The following is a 27,365-nucleotide window of genomic DNA, read 5'->3' on the forward strand; positions in this document are numbered from 1 at the left end:
AGTGGTAGCATTCTGGTCTTACAAGTGAGGAAGCAGCTTTAAGTGTCCTACTCAAGGTGGCACGGCTGCTAGGCTGCAGAGCTGAGACTCGGACCCTCCTGGCCCAGTGCTGGAGTAAGGCTGTTAACCCTGGCACTGCTGTGATCTGGCGGATGGGAGGGTGCGAGAGAGAGTGGGGGTGTGGGGGGCTGTGTGTGTGAAAAAGCCCTGGAGTGAGAGTCCGGTGATGTGAACAACAGACGAGTGTGGCTGCAGCAGAGAGGGCAGGGGGCAGGGCCAGGTCACACAGGCCTTGCTTTAGGAGTTGGGACTTTATTCTCAAAACACTGAGAAGCTCTTGGAAGCGTTTTGAGGAGGGGAATGACGTGACTAGATTTATGTTTAAAGAGACCGCTGGAGGAACGGATCGGCTGGCAAGGTGTGGTTGTAGGGAAATCAGGAGGCAGCCGAGGTGGCGGGGAATGGGGTGGTAGCAGTAGAAATGCAGAGAAATGGAATTATTTATCTGACACATACGTGTGCACTTTATGTATGCTGGTTAGGGATGTAGTGTAGAAAGGGCCTGCTCTCAGGGTTACATCCTGAGGAGCACGGCGGACCACAAATACATCCCACGTGATAGTAAATGCAGTGAAAAAAAGTCACGCGGGAGGAGAGGTTACAATGGGGAATGTGATTTTACGGAGGGTGGTCAGGGAAGGCTTCTAATAACACGAACAGGAGCAGAAGCCTGAACTGCGGAGAGGCGTGAGCGAGCTTGATGTCTGTAGAAGGAGCTGGGTTCCAGGCAGAGGGAACCGTACTGGCAAGGCCCAGTGGGTTCCAGCAAGAGCAAGGAGCAGAGTGGCCCAGGCAGAGGATGGAAAGGGGTGAGGGCAGGCTGGGGACTGTAGGCCGTGGTGAGGACTTTGGGCAGATACGTTGCCAGAGAGGGAGAAGGGACAGAATTCACGAACCGAGGGGAGAAGGGAGAGCTGACGCCCCGTTTCTGAGTTAGTATGCTGAGTGGCCCTGGGATGGGAACGAGACAGGATTTTGGTTGGGGAGGCACCAGGTCTAAAGCGCCTGCAGTAGAGCTCACAAACCAGCTGCCAGAAGTCGGCAGAGTCGGGGGAGGAAAGTCTGCCGTAGAGGGAATCACAGCAGCCTAGTGACAAGGTGGGCATGGAAGCTGTGGGAGTAGCGGGAGCAGAGGGGAGAGGCGCCGCCCTCCAGGTTCACTTGCAGGAGAAAGGCTCTGCAGGGGACATGAAGTCTGCATCCAACCAGATAGAAAACCCTGCAGGTTTTGTGTCAGCAGAAGTGGAGAGAAAAGCATTTCACGAAAAAAGTGAGTAAGAATGTCCACTGCTGTGGAGGGGGTTGAGGTTTGCGAGGTCACTGAGGAGCTGAGTGAGGGCAGTGGGAAACCACAGTGGGTTGTTTAGGTGGCAAGAGAGGCAGGAAGAACTTATATTCTTGTTCCGTTCTTCTGTCCTGCAGAATAGGTGTTGTGACCTGTGTCACAGCTGAGGAGAACTAGGGGTTGGAGAGGGTAAGTAGCTGGCCGACATCACACAATCCGTGAACAGCAGAGAGCCAGGATCGAAACGTTGAGTGTTCTCTGGCTTCCCAGCACTTGACAACAACATCACAGGCAGCCCCGTGTCTCCTGCTTTGCCACTGGCATTTACCCAGCACCTGCCCAATCTGAATAAGTTCTTGATAAAGCCGCATTCTGAAATTATCCATGGGGAGTGAGGATAGCAGGAAATCGAGGCAATCTGTGGAGGGAAAGATCACACGGTCCAAGGGCTTGAAAAGTAGCAGCTAATATTTTAGTTTTGAGTCAGCCAACTCTTTCTTGGAGCCTGAGTGAGGCTTGGTAGTCCTATTTTCCAGCTCCTGCTTCAGGCAGGGTCATGCCAATTCAGGTGACTGCTTAACAGTCAGTGTCTGCCCAGTGTTTTTAGGTATTCTGGGGACCTTCTCATCACTCGATACCAACCTGTGCAGGGAAGGACATACTCATCGCTTCGTAGTGGACTATGTGGGCAAATTGGGCATGGTTTGGGTTGCTGGAGAGGCCTGTCACCCCACACCCCTGGGATGCTTAGGCCAAAACCTGGGATGCTCACACCCCCTACCTACATCCCCCACACAGATGGAGAACTTTTCTCTCCATGAAGCCTGTCTCTAGTGATGCAGAGCAGCGTCAGATCAAAGGCAATACATCCAAAGGTACGTGATGTGGGAACCTCTGCTCTGCCAACACTTGTGGTTAAGAGGAGAGTGGGCATCAGAGAGCTCTGTCTGAGCTCCCATGTTACACATGAGGAAACAGAGGCCTCGAGACAAGTCATTTGTCAAGGCCTGAGACCAGTTTGCAGCAGAACAAGGACAGGGCCCTGGTCTAATCCTTAATTTAGTGCTCTTCCAGTTAAAATGCAGTGACTACTTGAAAAGATTGATCACTGGAATAATGCTCGTTAGGGAAATCTTTTCCCCTGATGTCAAAATAATTCTTGGTAATCCTAATGGTGACATCTCTTTATTCCCTACTTCTTTCCTCCATTTCCAGATAAAGTCACTTTTTAAAAAATAATCTTTTTAAAAAATATTTATTTATTCTGAGAGAGAGAATCCCAAGCAGGCTCCGCACTGTCAGTGCAGAGCCTGATGTGAGGCTCGAACCCGTGAACTGTGAGATCATGACCCAAGCCGAAATCAAGAGTAAGATGCCCAACCAACTGAGCCACCCAGGCACCCCTAGATAAAGTCACTTAACAGTTTGGTGTATATAGTGCTGAATTTGAATGCTGCTTCTAGCCAGGTGGGCAAAGGTGCTACAAAAATGTTGCTTGGGCGCCTTACACATGGATGCAAGCTTAACTGAGTGGGGTCTATAGCTATAGATGCTGAACCAAAATCAAAGGTGCAGGAGATAAAGGATCTTTTATCCCCATTTGCAACTTGAATAGTATGAGAAAATCTTACAGTAGAATAACATTTGAGTCCTGTTTAGGGACCTGCAAACCATGCAAAGCATCACGTACTGTAAAGAGTTCCATCTCTAGACAGATTCACGTGTGGCTTGTGGCTCTGCTCTTGACTAACTGCATAAACTCAGACAAAGTACTTGACTTTTCTGTGCCTCAGTTTCCTCATCCCTAAAACGGGGATACTTATGGTACCTACCTCATCAGTACTATGTACCTGGCACATGGTGAGCAGTTAATAAATTATAGCTGGTTAGTAGTATTGTAATCAGCCTTCCTAGGTTGGAAGACGAGATTAAAGTGCTTGCATGTTTCCCTTAGGTGTTGTTTCTTTGGGGCAGGTCAGCATCACTCACAGTAGTTCTGTACTTTAGGTGCATGTTCAGTGGGTGTGCTTCATAGAACAGTGAGGCTGTACTCTAGCAGAATGTCAAGGGATAAAGGTCATGTGAGGTGAAGAACAGTGGTCTTGAGAGGCAGGGGTTCTGGCTCATCACCAACCCTACAACCTTGATCAATTAGCTTGCCACCTGGGAGACTCCCTTTCCTTACAGTAACCTGGGGAAATTGGACCAGATCAGTGCTTCTCAATCTCGGCTCCAACATTGAGCCCTTTTGCTAGCTTCTTCTATGGACCCAAATTTTAAAGGCTTTTCATTAAATAGAAATTGACTTATTTTTAAATTTATTTTTTTTCAACGTTTATTTATTTTTGGGACAGAGACAGAGCATGAACAGGGGAGGGTCAGAGAGAGAGGGAGACACAGAATCCGAAACAGGCTCCAGGCTCTGAGCCATCAGCCCAGAGCCTGACGCGGGGCTCGAACTCACGGACCGCGAGATCGTGACCTGGCTGAAGTCGGACGCTTAACCGACTGCGCCACCCAGGCGCCCCAAGAAATTGACTTATTTTTAAACACTGATCAGATTGAGGGGGAAAAAAAAAACAAGGCAATTCGCCACCTCAAAAGACATAATTTCAGCCAAAAAGGAAAAAATATATATATTTTTGTCTTAAGGTAAATTTACAATTTTTGAGGGTTTAAAAAAAAATACACAAAGGCCAAGGTCACCCTGTAGTATATGCCCAGAGCCCTAGGCTTCAAAACATCTGGATTTAATGATATCTGACCTTCTTTCCAGCTCTGAAACTCTCTGTCTTGAAACATAATTTTACTGTTTTCAGTGATTACAGAGCTTCACTTTACAACATAGCATTGGCCTTGCCCGTGATTCTGTTTGACGCCAGCTTGTGAGAAACGCAACCCCTCATCATCGCTTTGTGCTTAGAGGGAAACACGATCCCCTTTACATGTGCAGCCATGTGCTTGGGGTGAGAAGCAAGAAGGACCTTCAGTTTCATGGTACCCGGGGAGCTGGTAGTGAACCCTGAAGCCTAAGGATGTGCTGGGTCTTTCGGTGCTCACCCGTGGTGGTGCCACCCTGGTCTGGCAGAACTCTCGGATCCTTCCAGAGCTACTTTCCCAGAGGGGATTCTCTCGCTCGATCATCTCTGTAAAATGGAAGGGGTAAGTGTGGTCTTCTCTCACCCAAGAAAACAGAGGCTGCTCTACTGGAACCTACTTAATAATACCAGCCTCCACTTACTAAAGAATTAAGTTGACTTGTCATTGTGAAAATTTTGAAACACAAAAAGTTTAAAAGTTTACAAGAATGATGTACCCAATCCCCTCACCACCCAGATTTAATGATTGCTAACATCTTGCCATGATTGTTTAATCTGTCGTAAGTTCTTCTGTATAACTGTAAGTCATAGGGATTGGAAGGATATAAACACGTGTCCATATAACACTTACAAATTAGTAACTCTTTCATATCATTGAATACCTAATCTATATTATTATTGTTTGTCCAAGGAAAAGTCATTTTACAGTTCTTTGGTTCAAAAGTCTAAACCAGTCATGGTCCCTCTATTCCTTTTGTGCATTTGGGTGTTAGGTCTCTCCTTGGCTTCTATTATCCTGAACAGTCTCTCCAACCCACCCTATTTATTTCCGTGTCATGAATTTGTCAGAGAAACTGGAGCCATTTGTCCTGGTGAACGTTCGTCATTCCTTGTGGTACTGGATACCACAAGGTACTCCTTTTTATCACCTATATTTCCTATAAACTAGTAATTAAAGCTAGAGGTTCGTTTAATTCAGTTTCACTATTTTAGGAAGAGCCCTTCACAGGCAGCGTCATGTATTATTTCCTGTACCATCATGTATAACAGTGGCATTTATTGGGCGCTTCCTTTGTGGCAAGCACTGTAATGCTTCACAAACATTATGATGTGCTTTGAAGGGGTAGCTTAGTATCTACTTCACAGTGATAAACTTAACTCTGACTCCAGCTAGATCAGAGGGAGACAAGGGGTGTATGGAATCCAAAGAATTGCAGCAATCCAAAGATCACAAGCTCTGAGAGCTGGGGGTGGTTTTGCAGGGACAAAAGGAATGGTGTAGATCAGATCAAACACAAAACCAAATTTATCAGAATGGCCTAGAGTCTTCTTGCTGGTCTTGTCATTCCTGGACCCAAAGCTCCCATGGCCTTCGTAGTATTCATGCTGTCTCTCTCCTCGCCAAAGAGCCCATGCCTGCCATTCCAACCCATCAATCTTAATCATGCAGATGACAAACTGGGGGCCATTTTGGTTGGGTCCAGCATTTGCCATGACAAGATGTCAGGACTGCTACTCTTCAAAATGAAGTTCATGTCCCGGCAGCTGGTTCCGGAGGGTGTGGGATCCTGCAGAGTGAATATTTAAATCCCAAGGTTATGGCAAAACATCTGAAGTTCATTGCCAGGACTGTGATGGTACAGGAAGGAAACGTGGAAGGTGCATGCAGGACCCTAAACGGAATTCTCACCATGGATGGGCTCATTGAGGACATTAAGCTACGGCGGTACTATGAAAAGCCTTGTCGCCGACAAAAGAGGGGAAGCTATGAAACCTGCTGGCGGATCCACAACATGGAAATGGCTCGCAGTAGCAACTTCTTGATGCCTGAAGAATCGGGCAGACCCATGGCAGGGCTGCTGAGGCCTGTGGATTGTAGGCCCTCTATGAAAATCCCTCTCCAGCTGTCTCCTTCCTATCTCAACCCCATTTTTTTCTCCCCTTTCTTATAATAATAAACTCAATCACGTATATGCAAGAAAGCCTGCATGTATAGAAGCAATCCCATAGTTACCAATGGACCCTCTCTTTTATTAAGTGAAAGAGAAACTGAGTCAAAAAGTAGTCTAGGAGTAGAATGGTGATTACCAAGGGCTAGTGGGGAGCGGGGAATTATTGTTTAATGGGTACAGAGTTTCAGATGGGGATGCTGAAAAAGTTCCAGAGACAGATGGTGGTGATACACAACAATGTGAATGTACTTAATGCCACTGAACTTACTTAAATGGTTAAAATGGCAAATTTTGTGTATATTTAGCTATAATATTTAAGTAGTCTAGGAGAGGCGAGAAACTTTTCTAAAATATAGCGGAATAGATCTATGATTTCTTACCCAGTTCTTACGAAACCCAAACAAGACCTTATTATTGGAAAAGCACCTGCTACTCTTTACTGAACTGTCCCTCCCCACCAGCTGTTAGATAAAAGGAGAGGAAGCATGTATGTATTTGGAATAAATTTTGCTACTGGAACACCCATCAAAAAACAAAAACAAAAAACAAAATGAAGTTTTCATCAGCAAAGTTCTCCCTGCTAATTGGATTTGCCACTGGTACAGTGGTGTGTGAATTTGTCATCATGACACGTAAACCCAGGCATAAGTCTGGGAAAGCAGGAACCAAATCTAAGCAGAAAGCTTCAGTTATCTTCCCAGTGCTTAGAGAACCAAGGTTTTCTGCCTTGGAATATTGTCTGCAAAGAGCCTGAGGAAGATGTGACCCAAGGCTTGTCTGTTAATGGCCATGTCTGCACATGAGCAATCCATAGGTTGAGCAAGTCTTCAAAGAGGCCAGTATGAGCTTTTCAGCAACAGGCTTGTGAGGCAAATATTGTTCTTACTCAGATTCTACAGCTGGTGAAACCCAGACTGGGCCTCCCGAACCAGCATTCCCTTCTATCGCTATAGTGCTTGTCTGTCCAGATTCTGCCAGCAAGGGGGCAAGGGGGCGGTCAGCAGGCCCCTAGCCCTGAACCCTTAGTGGAAGAGCTGCTATGTGTGCTGTGGTTTGTCCTCCTGGCCAAACACCCTCTCCTCTTGCCTTTTCTCTCTCTCCTGGTTGACTCAGCACTGGCCTCAGCTGATCCTCGGAAGAAAAGAGGATCGCCTGTCTTGAACCAGGAAGGATGAAGCCACACCTGTCTTCTCTTCACTTCTCAAGAGCCCTTCCCTTAATATGTAATTTTTTTTAATTTTTTTAACGTTTATTTATTTTTGAGACAGAGAGAGACAGAGCATGAACAGGGGAGGGTCGGAGAGAGGGAGACAGAATCCGAAAGAGGCTCCAGGCTCTGAGCTGTCAGCACAGAGCCCGACGCGGGGCTCAAACTCACGGACCGCGAAATCATGACCTGAGCCGAAGTCAGCCGCTTAACCGACTGAGCCACCCAGGCGCCCCAATATGTAATTTTTTAAGAAATGAGTGAAGTAAGATCTTTTCAGTATTCCACTCAAAAAAAAAAAAAAAAGTAGGCTCAACATCCTTAGTCAACAGGGAATCCAAATTAAAGCCACAACGAGACACCTGCACCTCCATCAGGATGGATAATACGAAATGGATGGATAATATAGAGGGTTAGTGAGGATCTGAACGACTGCAGCTCTCAGGCATTGCTGGTGGGAGTGCAAACTAGTACCCCCACTCAGGACAACTGTTTGTCATAGCGACTTGGGCAAAACCTATGCCTGCCTTATGACCCAGCAAATCTACTCTTGTGCATGGATGTTTACAGCCACACTATTCATTATAGCCAAAACAGGAAACTAATCCAAATGCCCGTCAACAGGTGAATGGATAAATAAAACGTGCTCTATTCATGCAGTGAGATGCTATGGCAGCTTCACTGATACACACAACATGGATGAATCTGAGAAGCCAGATACATAGAGGTAAATGCTGTAGGTTTCCATTTCTGTTAATTTCAAAAATAGGCAAAACTGTTCTAGGGTGATGGTGGTTACAACAGTGACACTTAGGGACAGCATGCAAGAAACTGGGGCTAAAAATGTTGATCTGGTGGTTACACGGGCACATGCATAAAAATGTGAGCTAAACACTTAGATTTTTTCTAACATTGCTGCATATAAGTTAAACCTCTATTTAAAAAACAATCAACGGGTGCGTGGGTGGCTGAGTCGGTTAAGCTTCCGACTCTTGATTTCAGCTCAGGTCATGATCTCTCAGTGTGTGTGTGTGTGTGTGTGTGTGTGTGTGTGTGTGTGTTTATGTGTGTGTATATACACACACACACACACACACACACACACACACATATATATGAATAAAACTGGTTTGTGGGAGTCCTGACCCCCAGCTCTGTGCCAACTGTCTTTCTGCTCTGCTTGGCACTGGGCCCTGCCCTGTGATCTTCCCAGACTCTACATGATGGCAGTCTAGACCCAAACAGCCAGGCCTGAAGGATGGCAAGACAGGAACCTGTGCTCCCTGTGTTCCTGCTCTTTGTCCTTCTGTCCTCATAGATGCAGGACTAATATTTACCTTGTGGAATGCAAACAGAAAATGGGGGAGGGATGGGAGTGGGGCTGGGCGAGGGGCAGGGTAGGGCCAGCAGTCACTCTAGGCCTGGCCCACGACAGATAGGCAGGAGGAGAGGGAGGGGCCCTGCCGAGGAGTCCCAAGGATTTGGCCTGGTCCCTGTTCTGGGGCCAGCAGCCGGTCCTAGGAGGTGAGAGGAAACAAACCAGAGGCCCAAAGGCCCTGGACCTGGCTCCTCCTCCCAAGCAGCCACTACTGGTGGCCACACCTCCTCAGCTCCCAGGCAGGAAAGTGGTTGAAAGGCTGGGGCAAGGAGGGCAGCTCTCATCTGGCCACACCCTTGTCTCTGGTTTCATTTATCTGTGTGTTGTGATTACATAAACCTCCCACGGGTTTATACATAATGCCTGCTGATTATTAAGCGCTTATTACATTTCATGGGCATTACATTCATAATTGCCGTTAGTCCTGTTCTCCTTGTACAGATGCAGACATTGAGGCTCATGGAGATTAAAGCAACCATCACCATGTGTGAGGATTGGAAGGAGCCTCAGGAAGATCTGGTGTGCCCACTAGCCCCAGGTGGCCCATGTCTCCAGGAGGGAGGGGCTGGGCGATGGTGGGCACACTGACCTTTCCTTTGTGACTTCCTCTCAGACCATCTATCCCTGGTCCCAGGAGGGCCTGTCTTCCTGGATGGTGGGGGGTGGACTATCTCCACTAGTCCCATGGCCCTGACTTGGTGACCTCTCCCTCTTGGCTGATTTCTTCATGTTAGTTCAACATTAACCCAGAGGGGTCAGGACAAGCCCTCAGAGTTCCAGGAGCTGACACACTATGGCGCACATCCGAGGCCTGTGGTTACCTGGCTGCCTGGCCCTAGCTGCCCTGTGTAGCCTTGTGCACAGCCAGCATGGTAAGAGGGGCTTGGAGGTGGAACAGGCTGATAGCCTGGGATATGGGCCCATGGGCCAGGGTCTCCTGCCTTGACCGAGAACACAGGGCCAATCACAGGTGGGTCTTAGCCTACAGCATACGGCTTAGGGAAGGAGTCGAGTGCTCAGGTCTGGATGTCCAGTGACTGCTCCCCTCCTTCAGGATGGGGAGTGGGGTGTCCAGTGAATGGAGAGGAGCTGGTAGGCTACTGATAGCAGCCTTTTGGGTCCTGCTGCTATCCCAGGCATCCCTTTCGGAAGCCAGCGGGGCAGGCCAGGCCCGCTTCCTGCCACCACAGAGGCCAAGACGGCTCGCTGAGGCCGCTGTCCCACGCCCCTCCTCCTGCAGTGTTCCTGGCCCCTCAGCAAGCACTATCGCTGCTCCAGCGGGTCCGACGGGCCAACAGTGGCTTCCTGGAGGAAGTGCGCAAGGGCAACCTGGAGCGAGAGTGTGTGGAGGAGCTGTGCAGCTACGAGGAGGCCTTTGAGGCCCTGGAGTCTTCCTTTGCCACGGTGAAGGCCGGCTACGCGGCAGGGTGGGGGGGCGGGCAGGGGCCGTCCAGGCGGGCCCAGCTCTGGGACCACAAATGAGGCAGCAAGGGACGTCTCAGCTCTTAAGCTGTTGGTAACTTCAGGTCCTCTTGGGCCCCATTTCACTGGGTTGTGGAGATGAGCGACCTCAGCCTTTCTTGGAGGGCTCGACACCTGGCTGTGTCAAGATCTGGTGGCCTGGTGAGGCTCCAGATCATCAGGGGCTGCTCTGTCTTCATATGTCTGTCTGCACATGTGCACTGAGGTCTCTGGGGGCCCTGGCCCTGGCCCACATGGCCTCTCAGCTCCAGCTCTTCTGCGGTGGAGCAGTGGCCTGTGGAGTGTGGGACTCTGGTGAGGCCTCGGGGTTCTGGGTGCTTGGTGCAGCCTTTCCCTTCCCCAGGGCTCTGCCTGGGCTCCACGTACCCCCCTTCTCCAGTCTAGCCCACCCATGGTTTTGGTTGGTTGGGGGAGGGACTCCCCTCTCCTCAAATACTCCTCTCCTTAGTGGGCTTGTGTTTCTGAAAACAAAAATAGGAAAACTACCACAAACCTCCCCAGAGCCTGCCCCCTGTGTGACCAGGGTGAGGGAAAGAAGAAGGTTTAAGGAGAAAATATAAAGTCTATTGAAAAACAAAATGAAACAAAACAGAATGTGCCACAACCTCATGCCAGCCCTTATTTTTCAGGATGTATTCTGGGCCAAGTACACAGGTGAGCACTGGGAAGGGCTTGCTCTTGGAAGGAAGTCCTGGGGACCCCAGTGAGAGGATGTTCTACTCTGGAGAATCTTCTGGTCATGCACCTATCTGTCCCTCCACCCATGCCTGTTTCCTCCCTCCCTCCCACCCTTCCTTCCTTCCTTCCTTCCTTCCTTCCTTCCTTCCTTCCTTCCTTCCTTCCTTCCTTCCTTCTTACCATCTGCCTGTCCCTCTCTCTGATTTTGCATTTCATCTCACCCACCCTCTACTTGAGCCCATCCTGTCCCCACCCCAATCCCAAAAGTTTCTGGGTCTTTTCCAGCTTGTGAGTCAGTGAGGAAACCTCGAGACAAGCTCATGGAATGTCTGGAAGGTGAGGAGCTAATGCGCGGGTGGGGGGCAGGATGTGAGCAAGCAGCCTGGGAGAAGAGCGAGGTCGGGTGGGTTAAGGTTTGTGGCCCAGCAGTGGTGGCCTCTAGCACCTGACCTTGCCTTTCTGTTCCTGTGGTCAAGGATGTATCTTTACACCTGGCTCTGTACCCAGTAATGAATTAGATGATTAATGTTGGAGGAACAAATGAATGAATAGATAATGAATTCATATTTAAGGCCTATTCTCATCCGAGCCTCGGCCCATGCCAGTCCGTCTTCCCCAGGTTCCCAGGGCAGAGCTCTGATGATGTCACATTCATTCTTCAGGACGTTGAGGGGTGCCCATTTCCCCCAGAATAAAGCACAGGCTTGTTAGCCTGGCAAACTTTGCAGGTCTGGCCTTAACCTTCCCTTCCAGCTTTATCTCCCATTGTACCAACCGTAGACCCAGACCCCCAGCTACTCCGACAGCAAGCACTTCTCTGTGCATGCCAAGATGTTTCTACTTCCTGGCCTTTGCTTTCATTGTCATCTTCCCCTGGAGCAACTGTCACCACTTACTGAAAACATGCCTATCCTTCAAGGACTAGTTCAAAGCCATCACCTTGCTAAGCCTGCAAGGAGCCTCCTCCCTCCTCCACAGCATTCTGAATACATCTTTTATATAACAACAGACCCTAGCTCTTAACAATAACTCTTTAACCATTGGCCTTTTATTTGTTAAAGAACTTATTCAACAGACATTTTACTAAGCCTCTGCTATGTACCAGGCACTATGTTGAATGCTGGGGATTTTAAGAGAGCCAAGGATCTCACAGTCTCATAGGGAAACAAAAATACAAAATATCAGTGTGATTGCTGGAAAAGCTCTATTCCGGGTGCCAAGACAATGCCAGGAGAAGGAACATTTAGTTTGCTGGCAGAATCAGGGACAGCCCCCCAGAAGAGGCAGAGTTCCACCTAAATTTGTGGGAAGCACTGATGAACCAACCAAAGAGCATTCCAAGGCAAAGGAAACAGCATGTGCAAAGGCCCTGATGCATGAGGAGCTAAGATAACAGGACAGGTAGACCAGGGCAAGATTAGAAGGACCTTGTTCACTTTGTCATCCTACTGGCCCTGAGGAGCCACTGATTATAAGCTCCACGAGGGCAGGCACCTACCCTGACTAGTAAGGGCACCCCTTACTATTCACGATGTCCTTAGTACCTGGCACAGTGTCTGTCACATGGGTGTCACATGGTGGGTATTCAGTGAATTTTAGGTGAGTATTGTTAAATAGATTGATGAACTGCTGGGTACAGAGGAGGTGGCTGAGGAAATGCAGGTTAACGGTTGTGGAGCAGAAGTAGTTTGGAGGAGGTAGACAGACAGAGCTTTGCTAAGCGGGAGAGGGGAAAGATCCTCAGGGTAAGAGATGTGGGCTGGGGTCTCTGCAGGTAACTGTGCTGAAGGTCTGGGTATGAATTACCGAGGGAATGTGAACTTCACCCGGTCAGGCATCGAGTGCCAGCTATGGAGGAGTCGTTACCCACATAAGCCTGAGTGAGTGATGGGTAGGCCTGTCGCCAGCGGGGCTGAGCATATGGGGCTAGGAGACATTGGGCCAGGGTGGGGGGGGGGGGGCATGGCCTCTGCTGAGCAATTCCCTATTCCAGAATCAACTATACCACCCATCCTGGGGCCGACCTGAAGGAGAATTTCTGCCGCAACCCAGATGGCAGCACCACTGGGCCCTGGTGCTATACTACGGACCCCACCGTGCGGAGGGAAGAGTGCAGCATCCCCATCTGTGGTGAGCTGGGGATGAGTAGGCAGCCCATGGCCAAGGCTCAGGTGCCTAGCAGCCTGGGACAGGAAGTGAGAGCCTGGCTACCTTTAGGCATGGGTTAGATATTTATAACATATTTGGGCCTGTGGGTCAGTGAAGTCAGCAGACCAGAGAGAGCTGACCTCCCCTGCCTCCCCTGTCTTTGCTTCCTTATGACCCAGGCTGTGGCTCATTCCAAATATGCTTTTCTTCCTGCTTGAGGCTCTCTTCCCTTCAGGATGCCCTCCTTAACCATTTCAGTCCATGGGCCCTTTTCTGAGCACTACAGAGTGCTTTACGTCCAGCCCAGAATGATTCTGTTGTTATTCTTTTGCATGATGTGTCAGTTAGCTCTAGCCATAATAATGCTGCAAAACCCCACAAAATCACAACCAACCACAAAAGCTCAGGGGCTTACACCAATAAGCCTTTATTTCTTATGTGTCTGAGGGTCAGCTTGGGTGCTGTGCTGATCTCAGCTGTGCTTGCCTGTGTCTGTGGTAGCCACTTATGCAGGCTGGGCTTGGCTGCTGGTTCGGCTTCAAGCATTGGGTCCAGCTGAGCTTGGCTCCTTGGGTGGGTTGGATCCTGGTCTGCTTCACATTACTCATCCTGTGGCTGAGGCTGAAAGTCACCATCTCCTAAGATGACGGTAGAGGTACAAAACTGAGTAGAAACACACAGTGTGTCTCAGGCCTAGACTCATAGCTGGGGTATCAGTCTGTCACATTCCATTGGCCAGGGTGAGCCACATGATCAAGGCCAAAGTCACCAGGTGGACAAGTACACCTTTGCCTATAAAATCACAGGGCAAAGGATGTGGAGCCAGGCAGGGGTAAAGAATTCGTCCACCAAAAATGGATTGGTGTTCTCTGTCTTTCATGCATTCCTGTTGGACCCAATACTTGATCCTGGGACTTACAGCAAATTACTAGTCATGGTAACAAAAGCAGCTACCATTACACAAGCCTGCCCCCCGCCCCCACATTGCAGGCATCCTCACTCAGCCCAGCTACTTTTCCTGCTGTGCCCCTATAAAAATAGAATCCTTCTTTAAATACTCCAGGCAGCCACTACCAACAGGTGGCAGATAGCCCAGGAGGTGAAACCTAGTTTCTATTTCTGGCCCATGTTGCACCCCACCCTTACAGTATGTATTTTGTTTAAATTTCTCAACACCCCTGCAAGAATGGCATTGGTCACCCCTTTTATGGGCAAGCAAAGTAAAGCTCAGAGAGGTCAAGTGACCTGAGATCACATAGGAAGAAGGTTGGAAGGCAGGGAGTCAACCCTATGCGTCTGGCTCCACGTGTGGTTCCACCCACCCTGCTCCCCTGCCTCCCCACCCACCAGGCCAGGGGGGCGTCACTGTACAGCCGACCCCACGCTCCAGAAACTCCACGGTGAATCTGCCACCTCCATCGGACTCCTGCATCCCTGAGCGTGGCCGGTACTACCACGGTCGCCTGGCGGTGACCACACATGGGTCCCCCTGCCTGGCCTGGGACAGCAGTCAGGCCAAGGCCCTGAGCGAGAACCAGGACTTCAACCCTTTGGTGCCGCTGGAGAAGAACTTCTGCCGCAACCCGGACGGGGACGAGGAGGGCGTGTGGTGTTATGTGTCCGGGGGGCCTGGTGACTTCGAGTACTGCAACCTGGACTACTGCGGTGAGGCGGGGCCGGGGAGCCTGAGGCTGGGGGCGGAGCCTGGGGGCGGAGCCGAGCAGCGCCTCTTCTGACTCAGGGCTGCCCCGCCGCTAGGGGGCGCGGTCCGCGGCAGCCCCTCCTCCCGGCGGCAGGGCCGGTCTGGCCCCACGCACAGCTGAACCTGCTAGGGCCCGACGCAGAGTTCCCGAGGCCGCGGTGTGCTGGGCTACTCAGCCTCTTGCCCAAGGGCCTCCGAGGCCGCCCGGGGAGTGGGGGGGGGGGGGGGGTTGGGGAGGCTGAAGAGGGGCTGCGCGCAGGCTGGCCCGGCCCCAGCCGCGCCTGCTCTCCGCAGAGGAGCCGTTTGAGGACGTGAGCGACGGGCTGGCCGAGGACCCGGACGCGCCCATCGAGGGACGCACCACGGCCGAGGAGTTCCAGACCTTCTTTAACGAGAAGACCTTCGGCGCCGGGGAAGCAGGTGAGGTGGTGGCGGCGGCGGGGGGAGAGGTGTGGGGCTCGGGGCACAGCTCGGTTCCTCACACCGGGCTTGCTGTGCAGACTGTGGGCTGCGGCCTCTGTTCGAGAAGAAGTCGTTGAAGGACAAAGCAGAAGAGGAGCTTCTGGATTCCTACATCGACGGGCGCATCGTGAAGGGTTGGGACGCGGAGATTGGCATTGCACCCTGGTGCGTCGTGGGGACAGCCTGGGTGGGGGAGGGGGGACACCCGCCGGGGCACTCTTCCCTCACAGGCCTGGGCTTCCCAGCTCAGGACAGCTGACACTCCTCTGAGATTGGGGGTATTGCTTCTTACACGCAGAGGGTGAAGCTGAGGCCCAGAGAGCTTAAGGGGTCTGCCTACTTCAGTCAGTTGCTCTGACCCCAGAGCTATGCCAGGCTGTGCAAATTCTGGACCTGCAGAAGCTGGGGAGGGTGCAGATAGCAGGAGGCAGCCCCTTGGGGTCATGTGGAGGCTCCAGTTCTCAAGGGCAACCAGATCAAGCTGGGTTCTAGGCCTAGCAGGCAGCTCTGTCCAGTTGTTGTTGTTGTTGTGTGTGTGTGTGTGTGTGTGTGTGTGTGTGTGTGTGTTTAATGTTTACTTTTGAGACAGAGACAGAGCATGAGTGTGGGAGGGGCAGAGAGAGAGGGAGATACAGAATCTGAAGCAGGCTCCAGGCTCTGAGCTTGAACTCACCAACTGCGAGATCAGGTGCAGAGAGATAATGACCTGAGCCAAAGTCGGACACTTAACCGACTGAGCCACCGAGGCACCCCTGTCCAGTTAGTTCTTAAACCTGGGACTTTTCTACTTTAGGGCAGGTGGAGAGGCAGCCCACCGAGCTCCTAATGCTGCCCACTCCCCCTCCCAGGCAGGTGATGCTTTTCCGGAAGAGTCCCCAGGAACTGCTGTGTGGGGCTAGCCTCATTAGTGACCGCTGGGTCCTCACCGCTGCCCACTGCCTCCTGTACCCGCCTTGGGACAAGAACTTCACCGAGAATGACCTTCTGGTGCGCATTGGCAAGCACTCCCGCACCAGGTACAGGATGGGGGCCCATGGATGTCTGCCAGAGCTCAGAGTCCTTCAGAGTGATGGTGAGGGGCTCTGATGGCTCTGGGGCATGTGGAATATATCTGTACACGTCCCACAGTAGAAAACCCAGCAGTCTCTGCTGTGAGGTCCATTTGGCCATGTCTCAGCTGAGGTTTGGAGCTGGGGACAGAAAACTAAGGCTTTGCAGAGAATGAAATCCTGGCCAGTCTCCAGCTCCCCTCCAGGCAGGCACCAGGACACGGCCCAAGTGTGAGCTGTGAACAGAGACTGTTTGGACCAGGGCCTGCAGCCTGCATTCCTCCCCCACCTGCCTGGACCCTTTGACTCCAAAGCCCTGAGCAGCTTCAGGCCGGAAGATGCTGCCAGGGCAGGAGCCAGTGCTCTCCCTTCACTGGTGGCCTGAGGGAGGCCCCTTTCCTGGACCCCGAGGGCAGGTGGTTTCTCTTCTCAGGGACTGGCTGCCCCCCGCCAGGTGGCTTACAGCTTCTCCGTCTCCCTGTTGGGGTTTGCGCAGGTACGAACGAAGCATTGAAAAGATCTCCATGCTGGAAAAGATCTACATCCACCCCAGGTACAACTGGAGGGAAAACCTGGACCGCGACATTGCCCTGCTGAAGCTCAAGAAGCCCATCGCCTTCAGCAGCTACATCCACCCCGTGTGCCTGCCTGACAAGGCCACAGTGGCCAGGTGGGGTTCAGGGGGTGGGGGGTCCCCGGGCTGGGTTCTGGGCCTGGGGGACCCTGCAGCCTTGCAGAAGTTCCTTCCCCTTCCAGGCCTCGGGGGCTCAGAGTAAATAAACCCAGAAGTTCTTTCTGCGCCGGTGTTTTAGATTCGGGTCTCCAAGGGAGTGTTGACGCCAGGGGGCTCCTGGAGGGGCCAGTTCTCACAAGGTCCTTCTCCTTTCCCCAAAGACTGATCCAGACTGGATACAAAGGGCGGGTGACAGGCTGGGGCAACCTGAAGGAGACGTGGACGACCAGTGTTGGTGAGGTGCAGCCCAGCGTCCTGCAGGTGGTGAACTTGCCACTTGTGGAGCAGCCGGTCTGCAGGGCGTCCACCAGGATCCGCATCACGGACAACATGTTCTGTGCTGGCAAGTCCCCCGGGCGCTTCTGGGCCTCAGGGTGGGGGGGACTGAGACATGTGAAGGGCGCAGGCCTATTCCAATCCTGGATCTGGTCACTTACAAGCCAAATGGCTTCGGGCAAAGATGCATAACCTCTCGGAGGCTCAGTTTCTTCCTCTGTAAAATGGAGATGAAAGTCTCTATCCTGTAAGGTAGTGTGAGGGTTAGATTAGATTGTGTGTGTGTGTGTGTGTGTGTGTGTGTGTGTGTGTGTGTGAGATATGTATATTATAAACTACTAGGTGTGCTAGTCACTGGTTAAGTTGTTGATAGACGTAAGTCCACACAGCATGAGGCCATGGGTGGAGGAAAAGCCATGTGTTCAGTCATTCAGCAAATATTTATTGAATGCCTATTGTGATCGATATTCTACAGTATACAACAAGGACCCAAGCACAATGCCTGTGTCCTCAGAGAGCTCCCTTCCTAGGAGAGAGTGTCCGTAAACAGATGTAGAATAGCAACCTCTGCTAGGAAGAAAAATCAAGCAGAGTAAGGGAGAGAGAGATGGGGACAGGGTAGGCTAAAGAGAGTGGTTGGTCAAGGCTGGAGAAGGTCTCTCTGAAAAGAGACTAGAAGAAGTGAAGAAGAGCCAGTCTAGGGGAAGTGCACTTCAGGGTGAGGGGAGAGTAGGTTCAAAGGCCCTGGGGTGGGAGTGTGCTTAGTGTGTCTGAGAAACAACAGGGAGGCTAGTGTGGCTGGAGTGCAGGAAACATAGGCAGGGCAGCAGTAGATGAGGGGAGGGAGGGAGGCAGGCATAGATGGGCACTTCTTTTAGGGCCTTGAAGGACTTTGGCTTTTATTGAGATAGGAAGTTTTGGAGGGTTGGGGACAGGTGAACAGATGGTCTAACTTAATTAAAAATTTTTAGTTTAGGGGTGCTTGGCTGGCTTAGTTGGTGGAGAATGGGACTCTTGATCTCAGGGTCATGAGTTCAAGCCCTACACTGGGCACAGAGCTTACTTTAAAAAAAAAATTTTTTTTTTTTTAGTGTGATTTCAGACTCATAGAAAAGTCACAAAAATAATTCAAAGAATTCCTGTATACTGTCATCAAGATTCTGTCCCCCACTTTGTGTGTGTATTTATAGACATATACACATATACACACACTGTTTGAGAGTAAATTATACATATGCCTTTTTACCCACATAGTTGAATAGATCCAAAAAACAAAGATGTTCTCTAACGTAACAAGTACAATTGTTAAAATCAGGAAATTAATAATGATATAATACCATTATTTAATCTGTGCACCTTATTCAAGTGTTTTCCAGTTGTCCTACTTACTAATGTCTTCTAAGGCAAAGGGGGAAAAGGTTTTTTTCACCTGGATCCAATCCGGGGTCACACACCGTCTTTAGTTGTCAGTCTTTCTTCTTTGTCTTCCATGGCTTGGACATATTTGGCAGGTGCAGCCCAGTGAATCTCTAGCTTGGCTCTCAGTTCAGTTTATCTAAGGTTTTGGTTTCCTTGTGATCAGATTCAGGCTAAGCCATGCTGTGTCCTTCTAAGTCTGCTCCGTTAGCAGGCGTGTGACGTCAATTTGTCCCATACCTGGTGAGATTAACTCTGACTTCTTGGTTAAGGTAGTGTCTGCATCTGGCCAGTTTCTCTGAGGTTCTGCTAATAACTGTCTTGTGGGGAGAAACTTTGACACTATGTATTCTGTTTCTCATCAAACCATTCTTCCAACTCTGGAGGGCTGCCTAATGGTGATTTTCTGTCATTCCTTCTACATTTATTAGTTATTTCATTGTAAGGGAGCCCTCTCCTTTCTTTCATTCTGTCAGTGTGGACTCCTGGGTCTTTATTCTAAGGGCTATAATTAGCTACTATCATTATTTATTTTGATTTTTGAATTTGCCAAGTTTGGCCAGTGGGAGTCCCTTCAGCCTGGCTTCTGTGACTTTTGATGTCCCTGTCATTCCTGAGTACTTTCTTACATTGGCAGAGCGAGATATTCCAGATTCAACCCACCTTCTTTCTAGTGGAGAACAGTGCTTAGAAACCAAGATCTGGGTGCTAGGTGTGCACATTGCTACTGGGATGTCATTGCTTCTATGTCCTCTCAGCAGACAGATCTAGAAAACGTGTGTATTATGCATACACCAACATCTAGATTGATTTTTCTTTCTATCATCTATCAGTTTCTCTATCTGAACCCACCTACTGCAATCCAGCAGGATTAATTTTAGTTTCTCCCTTATATTCGTAACTCTCTGTTGTAGGGAGAAATTTGACTCCTATTATTCATATGATACTAACTTATTTGATCAATACTAGAATGCATTGTTTCAGAATCACCCATCCATCTCACAGTGAAAAACAATCCTACTAAGGATCAGCATTTCTTCACAGTGTCTCTGGCTTCAGCCTACAGATACATAGTTGAAATGCTGTGTTCAAAAGTAACTTGGGAGGTATCTGGGTGGTTCAGTTGGTTGAATGTCAGACTCTTGATTTTTGGCTCAGGTCAAGATCTCATAGTTCTGGGGATTGAGCTCTGCATTGGGCTCTATGTGGACAGCATGGAGCCTGCTTGGGATTCTCTCCCCCCACCCCCCCTTTGACTCTCTTCCTCTGCTCATGCTCTCTCTCTCTCAAGTAACATGGGTTAGTTTTTTCTTCCCTTCTCTGTGTTTTTATTTAAAATACAGTTAGGCTTAGTTGTTTCTAATTGTATTCAACTTTGTTGAATCCCATCTTTGTCATTTTTAGTTTTGGAGTATTAACATGCTTCTGAAACTCAGACAGTGACACTCCCCTTTCCCTTCTATCCTTTTACCCCCTTATCCTTTCCACTCCATTGCCATCCAGGCTGTTAGTCACCCCATAGCAGTAGTTTGTGGTTTTTTTTTCTTCCTGTGTTTCTTTTAGCACAAATGAGCAGACACATATGTATTTTATTCCCCTGCTTTGTTTTAATTAAAAACAATTTTTTTTATTGTATATTCATTTTTGAGAGAGAGAGAGCACGAGCAGGGAAGGGATAGAGAGAGAGGGAGACATGGAAACCCAAGCAGGATCCAGGCTCTGAGCTGTTAGCACAGAACCCGATGTGGAGCTCGAACCCACAAACTGAGATCATGACCTGAGCTGAAGTCAGAGGCTCAAGTGACTGAGCCACCCAAACACCCCTTTTTAAAATTTAAAAAAAATGTTTATTTATTTTTGAGAGAGAAAGCGTGAGTGGGGACAGGGGCAGAGAGAGAGGGAGACACAGAATCTGAACCAGGCTTCAGGCTCTGAGCTGTCAGCACAGAGCCCAACGTGGGGCTGGAACTCATGAACTATGAGATCATGACCTGAGCCGGAGTTGGATGCTCAACCAACTAAGCCACCCAGGCGCCCCTTTTATTTCCCTCTTTTTACACACACCGTAGCATGCTGTAGACATTCTTTTGTATTTTGCTTTTTTCACTTTTTACAAAAACTTTAAAAATTTTTAAAAAATTGTTATTGTTTATTTTTGAGAGAGAGGCAGAGCATGAGCATGGGAGGGGCAGAGAGAGAGGGAGACACAGAATCAAAAGCAAGCTCCAGGCGATGTGGGGCTTGAACCCACGAACCGTGAAATCATGACCTGAGCTGAAATCAAGAGTTGGATACTTAACCATTTTGAGAGAGAGAGGGAGCAGGAGAGGGGGAGGGAGAGAGTGAGAAAGAGAGAATTCCAAACAGGCTCTGCACTGTCGGTGCAGAGACTGATGTGGGGTTCAAACCCACAAACCGTGAGATTATAACCTGAGCTGAAATTAGGAGTCAGACGCTTAATGGACTGAGGCACCCTGGTACCCAGGCACCCTGCTTTTTTCAGTTTATATATCCTGGAAATTCACTCCATATTGGTTATAGACTTTTTTTCCTTATTCCTTTTTTTTTTTTTTTTAATGTTTGTTTATTTTTGAGGTGGGGAGGGGCAGAGAGAGAGAGGGAGAGAAATCCCAAGCAGGCTCCACACCATCAGCACAGAGCCTGATGCAGGGCTCAAACTCACAAACTATGAGATCATGACCTGAATTGAAATCAAGAGTCAGATGTTTAACTGACTGAGCTACCCAGGTGCCCCTTGTTTTCCTTATTCATAAAAAAAAAAAAAAAAAAAGCCACACCATGTAGTCCATTATGTAGATGTACCATAGCTTATTCAACTATTTCCTGTGTGGGGGCATTTAGATTGTTGTCAATATTTTGCAATTGAACATCTTTTCAGATGCTTGAGGACCATTTTTATAGTATTTTTTATGAATTATTCATGGTTTTTTTGCCCATTTTTTGTCCCTTTCCCGTCAATTGTTGAGAGTTCTTCATGTATTGGCAGTATAGGCCTTTGTTTGTGATATATGTTGCAAATATTTTCTCCCAGTTCGGTTTTTAACGTTTATAACCTTTTACCATTTCTTTAAAAAATTGTTTTAATGTTTATTCATTTTTGAGACAGAGAAAGACAGAGCATGAATGGGGGAGGGTCAGAGAGAGGGAGACACAGGCCCCAGGCTCCAAGCTGTCAGCACAGAGCCCGACGTGGGGCTTGAACTCACAGACCATGAGATCATGACCTGAGCCAAAGTCGGGCGCTTAACCGACTGAGCCACCCAGGCGCCCCAACCTTTTACCATTTCTAATAAAAAATTTTCTTTAGGTAGCCAAAGGTATTAATATTTTCCTGCGTCTGGATTTTGATGGAGTTAGAAAAACTTTCCTTACATCCAGGTCATAGAGAAATTCACTCACGTTTTCTTCTAGTACTTAGTTTCATTTTTCTGCACTTGGACCCCTGAGTCATTTGGAGTCTATTCTTGGGTATGATGCAAGGTATGGATCTAACTTCTCTTTGTCCAGATGGCTAACCAGCTGTCCCCACACCATTTATTAAAAATTCTATCTTTGCCCAGTGATTTGATTTTTTTTTTTTTTTTTTTTTTTTTTAAGTAAGCTCTACACCCAGCGTGGGGCTTAAACGCACAACCCCAGGACCAGGAGTCATGTGCTCTACCAACTGAGCCAGCCAGGCGCCTCTGCCCCAGTGATTTGAGATGTCACACTTGTCACATACTAGGCTCTATTTGTATTCAAATCTGTTTCTATCCAAAGACATTCTATTTGGTTCTCCTGGTCTGTTGTCTATTCTATTAAAGTACTGTCTTGTTTTAATTATAGAGACTTTAGCGTATGTTTTAATATCTGGTAGGGTTTGTTGTCTCCTGTTTTTCTTTTCTAGTGTTTTCCTGGCAATTTTTGCAGGTTTGTTTTTCTGTATGAACTTTGGCATCAATTTGTCTAGCTCCATTAAAAAAAAAAGCCTATGGATATTTTTGTTGGGATTGTGTTACATTTATAAATTATTTAGGGAGAAGTGACATCTTTTTGATGTCATTCTTTTCAAGGACAAGAAATGTCTGCCCATTTGCTCAAGTCTATGTTGTATCTTTCTAGAATACTGCAATCTGTTATGTTTTTTTTTTTTTTACTCCTTAGCACTTTATTTTATATATTGTGTTTTAGCAATTTTTTTAAACGTTTATTTATTATCGAGAGACAGAGAGACACAGAGCGTGAGCAGGGGAGGGGTAGAGAGAGGGGCAGACATAGAATCCGGAGCAGGCTCCAGGCTCTGAGCTGTCAGCACAGAGCCCGACGTGGGGCTTGAACTCACGAACTGAGATCATGACATGAGCCGAAGTCGGATGCTTAACAGACTCAGGTGCCCCTACATTTTATTTTTAAGTAATCTCTACACCCAGTTTGGGGCTCGAACTCGCAACCCCAAGACCAAGGGACACAGATTCTACTGACTAAGCCAGCCAGGTGCCCTCTTATTTAGGTCATTTATATCCTTACTTATTTTCAGTTCACTTGATCTTTTACTGAGTTTGTGTTAAATTCTATTAATGTATTTCTGTCTCGTTGCATTGCTTACAGTTTCTTTATAAATGTGGTTGTTGTGCTGTTTAGCACAGATAGTGGTAATTGTTATTTATTCATTATGAATTGTGGCTTTTAGCATTAAAAGTGTACTACTTCCTTAAGTTATTTTCAACTTCAGGATCACTGTTTCTTCCTCATTTTTTGTTTCCATTCACTTGATATACCTTTGTCCATCCCTCCAACTTTAGCCTCTATGAATCACTTTGTTTTGTCTCTTATATCTAGCATAGTTAGGTCCTGCTTTGTGAGTCAAATTAAAAATCATTTTTGGGGAGGGGCACCTGGTTGGCTCAGTCTGTTAAATGTCTGACTTGATTTTGGCTCAGGTCATGATCTCACCATTGTGAGATTGAGCCCCATATCGGGCTCTGTGCAGAGCCTGGAGCCTGCTTGGGATTTCTCTCTCTCTCTCTCTCTGTCCCTCCCCTGCTCACGCTCTTTCTCTCAAAATAAATAAACTTTAAAAAAAAAAAAGAGGAAGAATTAAAAGAAATCTTTTTCTTTTTTACGTGAGTTAAGCCCATTCACATTTATCGATATGATTGAATTTGTATTCATATTTTGTGATTATTACGTGTATTATGTTTGCTGTATTTTTTCCCATGTGATCTTTTCTTTGTGTTTTTAAATTTATATATTTATGAAGGTTTGCATTTTTGTTCTAGTGATTATCTTTGGGCTTCTACCTTTTTGAAATGCCTTTTGTTCCTTCTTTTCTTATATGACCTATTAATTCTTAACTCCCACCTGTTGGCTATACAACAATCAGGGAGTTTACTCTCCTCTTTCAGGATCTTTGATATTTTTTTTTTAATTTTTTTTTTTAACGTTTATTTATTTTTGAGACAGAGAGCATGAACGGGGGAGGGTCAGAGAGAGAGGGAGACACAGAATCTGAAACAGGCTCCAGGCTCTGAGCTGTCAGCACAGAGCCCGACGCGGGGCTCGAACTCCCTGACCGTGAGATCATGACCTGAGCCGAAGTCGGCCACCAAACCGACTGAGCCACCCAGGCGCCCCAGGATCTTTGATATTTTTAGCTTCACTTTTCTACTTGTCAGAACAGTTAATCAGCCCTTTTGCTAAAGCATTCATCTCTTGGTTGGATGGAGCAGGTTCTTCAACAACGGTTATGGTGGTAGAATTTCTTGAGTTTGTGTTTGTTAACTGTTTTTCTGTAGTCTCGACACCGGCAGCTCTGATTGGCTGTGTATAAAATCCGTGGCTTACGTTTTCCTTCCCTGAATTTTTAAAAGAAGTATAGCTTTGTTGTTGCTTACTTACTTTGTGTGTTGGTTTTGAAAATCTGATGCTGGTGTCATTCTTTAGAACTTGTGAGGTATTTGGTCTTTTGTGCTTGGAGGCTTTGAGGGTTTTTTCCTTCATCTTTGAAGTTTTATTGGGATACGTCCCAGAGCTGAGTGTTTCAGGTCATTTTTGCCAGCTACCCCGTGTGGATCCTTTCAATGTATACCTTTAATCTTATTTTATTTCTGTAAGTTTTCTTGGATTATATAATAAATATTAGTTTTGTTCCAAGGTCTTATTTTTCTTTTAAGGGACTCCGATTTCTTCTTTGGTCTGAGTTCCACTTCAGTCCCTTTCTTTGTGTTTCTTCCAACTGATTTGTCCATTTATTTAAAATTTTTGGATGTCTGATTCAAGGTATTTTGTTACATCCTACACTTTTGCTTGAGGAAATTTCATTCAGTTAGTTTTCCTCTGTTTCATAGTTGTTTGGGGGGAGAATTTTTATTAGCCAAGGTGCTTTTTATTCTTATTTTTTGTTTCCCTAGTATCTTGGTATGGATCTCTTTAGTTGTCATCCATTCATTTTGTAGATTTGGTGTCATTTACAAGGTTCCAATTCAGTTCTACCCACTTCTTTTATCTGGTAGATATTTACATTCTCCTCTCCACATAAGTGTTAATATTAGATGCCCATTAAATATACTAAATTGATTTGAAGCTTGGGTGTTTTCCGTATTCCGGTGATGATGATGGTGTGCGTGCGCACGCGTGCGTGAGATAAGGAAACTAGTTCAGGGGAGGGATGCCTGTGCTGTGACCAGGGATGGAGGCGGTGAGAACTAGCTGACTGGGATGCGTGCTGAAGACAGAGCCGTGATAAGGACTGGATGTGAGGGGTGAGGAAGTGAGGAGTCAAGGATGACCACAAAGGGTCAAGTGGACACTCGCCAGCTGTCTCTTCCAGAGGAGTGGCGGGAGCACGAGCTCTGCGCCTGAGCTCTACTCTTCTTTCTCAAGGTTACAAGCCCAATGAAGGGAAGCGAGGGGATGCTTGTGAAGGCGACAGCGGGGGACCCTTTGTCATGAAGGTAAGCATCACTGAAGGCCAGGAGCTGGTGGGTGGATCTTCTGAGGGTGCAGGGGGTAAGGACGGACCCAGTTTTCAGGAGGAGTTGCCTGCCACTGCCTTGGACTTGACTCTGTTGGAATCCCCATGTCTCTTCCTCAGAGCCCCTTTAACAACCGCTGGTACCAAATGGGCATCGTCTCATGGGGCGAAGGCTGTGACAGGGATGGAAAATACGGCTTCTACACACACGTGTTCCGCCTGAAGAAGTGGATACGGAAGGTCATTGATCAGTCTGGAAGTTAGGGGGCCGTTCACCTTCTAGGCTCCTCGCTGCAAAATCACAGAAACCAAGTCGGAGGAATTATTTTTGTGCTTTGTTCCTAAAAGTATAGTTCTCAATAAAAGTGCCTGTCAACAAGCCTCAGCGCCCCCAGTGCCATTCGTGGGCAGCTCTGGAAGAGCCAGTCCGACTGGATGACAGGACGTAGCGGGTCCCCCAGTCCTAGAAGGGGGGGGGGGCAGGTGATGGGGAGGTGGTGGCCTGAGAGTAGGAGCACTGAAAATGTTCCGGACTTGGGGCCTTCGTGGGTTAGCTCATTTCATGCCCGTAAGAGGTAGGTGAGGAAACGAACTAGGAGAAGCGTCTTGTCCAAGGTCACGTAGTTAAGAAGGGTCAGAGTTGGACTTGGAGCACAGAAGATACTGAAACCCGTGCTTTCAGTCACTCTGCTGTCAGGGCTGTAAAGCGCTTGTCCCAGGACCAGAGAAGAGGCGGGAGGAAGACCGGAGCGATGAGGGGTGAGTAGGTACACCTTTCTCTTTACCTCCCGCTTTCCTCGGAAGTCCCTATGTGCTTCTGCACGTCATTAAAATGACATCAGATTAATGCCCCCAACAGGCTGTTATTTGAAGTGCCTTCATCTGAGAGTCTTGTGGGATATGGTGGTTCGGAGTGTGGGCCCCAGCGTCAGACTGTCTGGGTTCAGTGTTCTGGGGTAGGAAAGGGAGAACCACGGACAAGGCACTTGACTTCCGTGAGCCTGTTTCCTTACATAGAAGATGTACGCAATGACATTACTTACCTCAGTAAGGTTTTGAGGAGTAATTTAGGTAACGTGTATGGTGTACTTAGCCAAGTGCCCAGTACCTGGTAAGCTGTGCATAAATCACGGCCGCCTGTATGCTCACTCCTGCCTGGTGTGATCAAAGTTGCTCTGCCACTCCCCTCCTCTGGCCCCTGCAAATAGCACGTTGGTGGGGTTGTTGCTTCCTGGGATTTCTACTCACATCATCGTTATCAGACCCGAGCAATTTGTTTCTCTACGAAATGGGACCTAGAGGGTGTATAAGTAGATTCAGAAAGGGTTTGGACGAATGTCCGAGTCCTAAGAGTCACAGCATGTTCTCGAAGGTTGCTCCTGGCAGAGGTCGTTGGTCTAGGATGGAGCACGGCGGACGCACCACTGCCCTTCTGCGCGGCTCCGCCGAGTTTCCGGCTGCACCATGGCCCGTTGCCACTTCTGTTCGGTGCATCTGTGGCTGGGGAGTGAGGCACCACAGCCTGCAACAGGCACAACACTGAGTGTCAGCTGGCGTGAGATGCCGATCACTTGATACTTCTCTGGGGACTGTGCTGTGAAGTCTCATCCCTGAGCTCGTTGGGGGAAGAACATGGATGCCACCATGATCACCATTTGTGACCTAGAATCTTCAACTAAGATCTATAAACCTCATGGTTTAGAGTGGGAAGGGACTGAAGGTAAGTACTTTTGTCCCCTTCCCTC

The 27,365-nt window shown here is 48.3% G+C and overlaps 1 protein-coding gene and 1 pseudogene across 1 annotated transcript; both read left to right on the forward strand.

Annotated features, from left to right (window-relative positions):
* The first annotated feature begins 79 nt into the window (after nt 1-79).
* LOC102901806 lies at nt 80-6,142 on the forward strand (annotated as a pseudogene).
* A 3,276-nt stretch (nt 6,143-9,418) lies between these two features.
* On the forward strand, nt 9,419-26,000 carry F2 (coagulation factor II, thrombin). Its single transcript, XM_003993218.5, has 14 exons — nt 9,419-9,573; nt 9,942-10,105; nt 10,813-10,837; nt 11,147-11,197; nt 12,636-12,741; nt 12,855-12,991; nt 14,360-14,674; nt 15,006-15,131; nt 15,212-15,338; nt 16,022-16,189; nt 16,719-16,892; nt 17,117-17,298; nt 25,530-25,600; nt 25,741-26,000. The coding sequence occupies exons 1-14, from the start codon at nt 9,495-9,497 to the stop codon at nt 25,882-25,884; spliced, it is 1,869 nt and encodes a 622-aa protein (XP_003993267.2). The 5' UTR covers nt 9,419-9,494; the 3' UTR covers nt 25,885-26,000.
* The last annotated feature ends 1,365 nt before the right edge of the window (nt 26,001-27,365 follow it).

Source organism: Felis catus, chromosome D1 (genome assembly GCF_018350175.1).
Source record: "Felis catus isolate Fca126 chromosome D1, F.catus_Fca126_mat1.0, whole genome shotgun sequence".
Classification (NCBI taxonomy): Eukaryota; Metazoa; Chordata; class Mammalia; order Carnivora; family Felidae; genus Felis; species Felis catus.

Coding starts and splice junctions, on each gene's coding strand:
- F2 (XM_003993218.5), top strand. CDS start 9,495: ATGGCGCACATCCGAGGCCTGTGGTTACCTGGCTGCCTGGCCCTAGCT. Junction 12,742..12,854: donor CGTTACCCACATAAGCCTGA/GTGAGTGATGGG, acceptor TCCCTATTCCAG/AATCAACTATACCACCCATC. Junction 12,992..14,359: donor GTGCAGCATCCCCATCTGTG/GTGAGCTGGGGA, acceptor CCCACCCACCAG/GCCAGGGGGGCGTCACTGTA.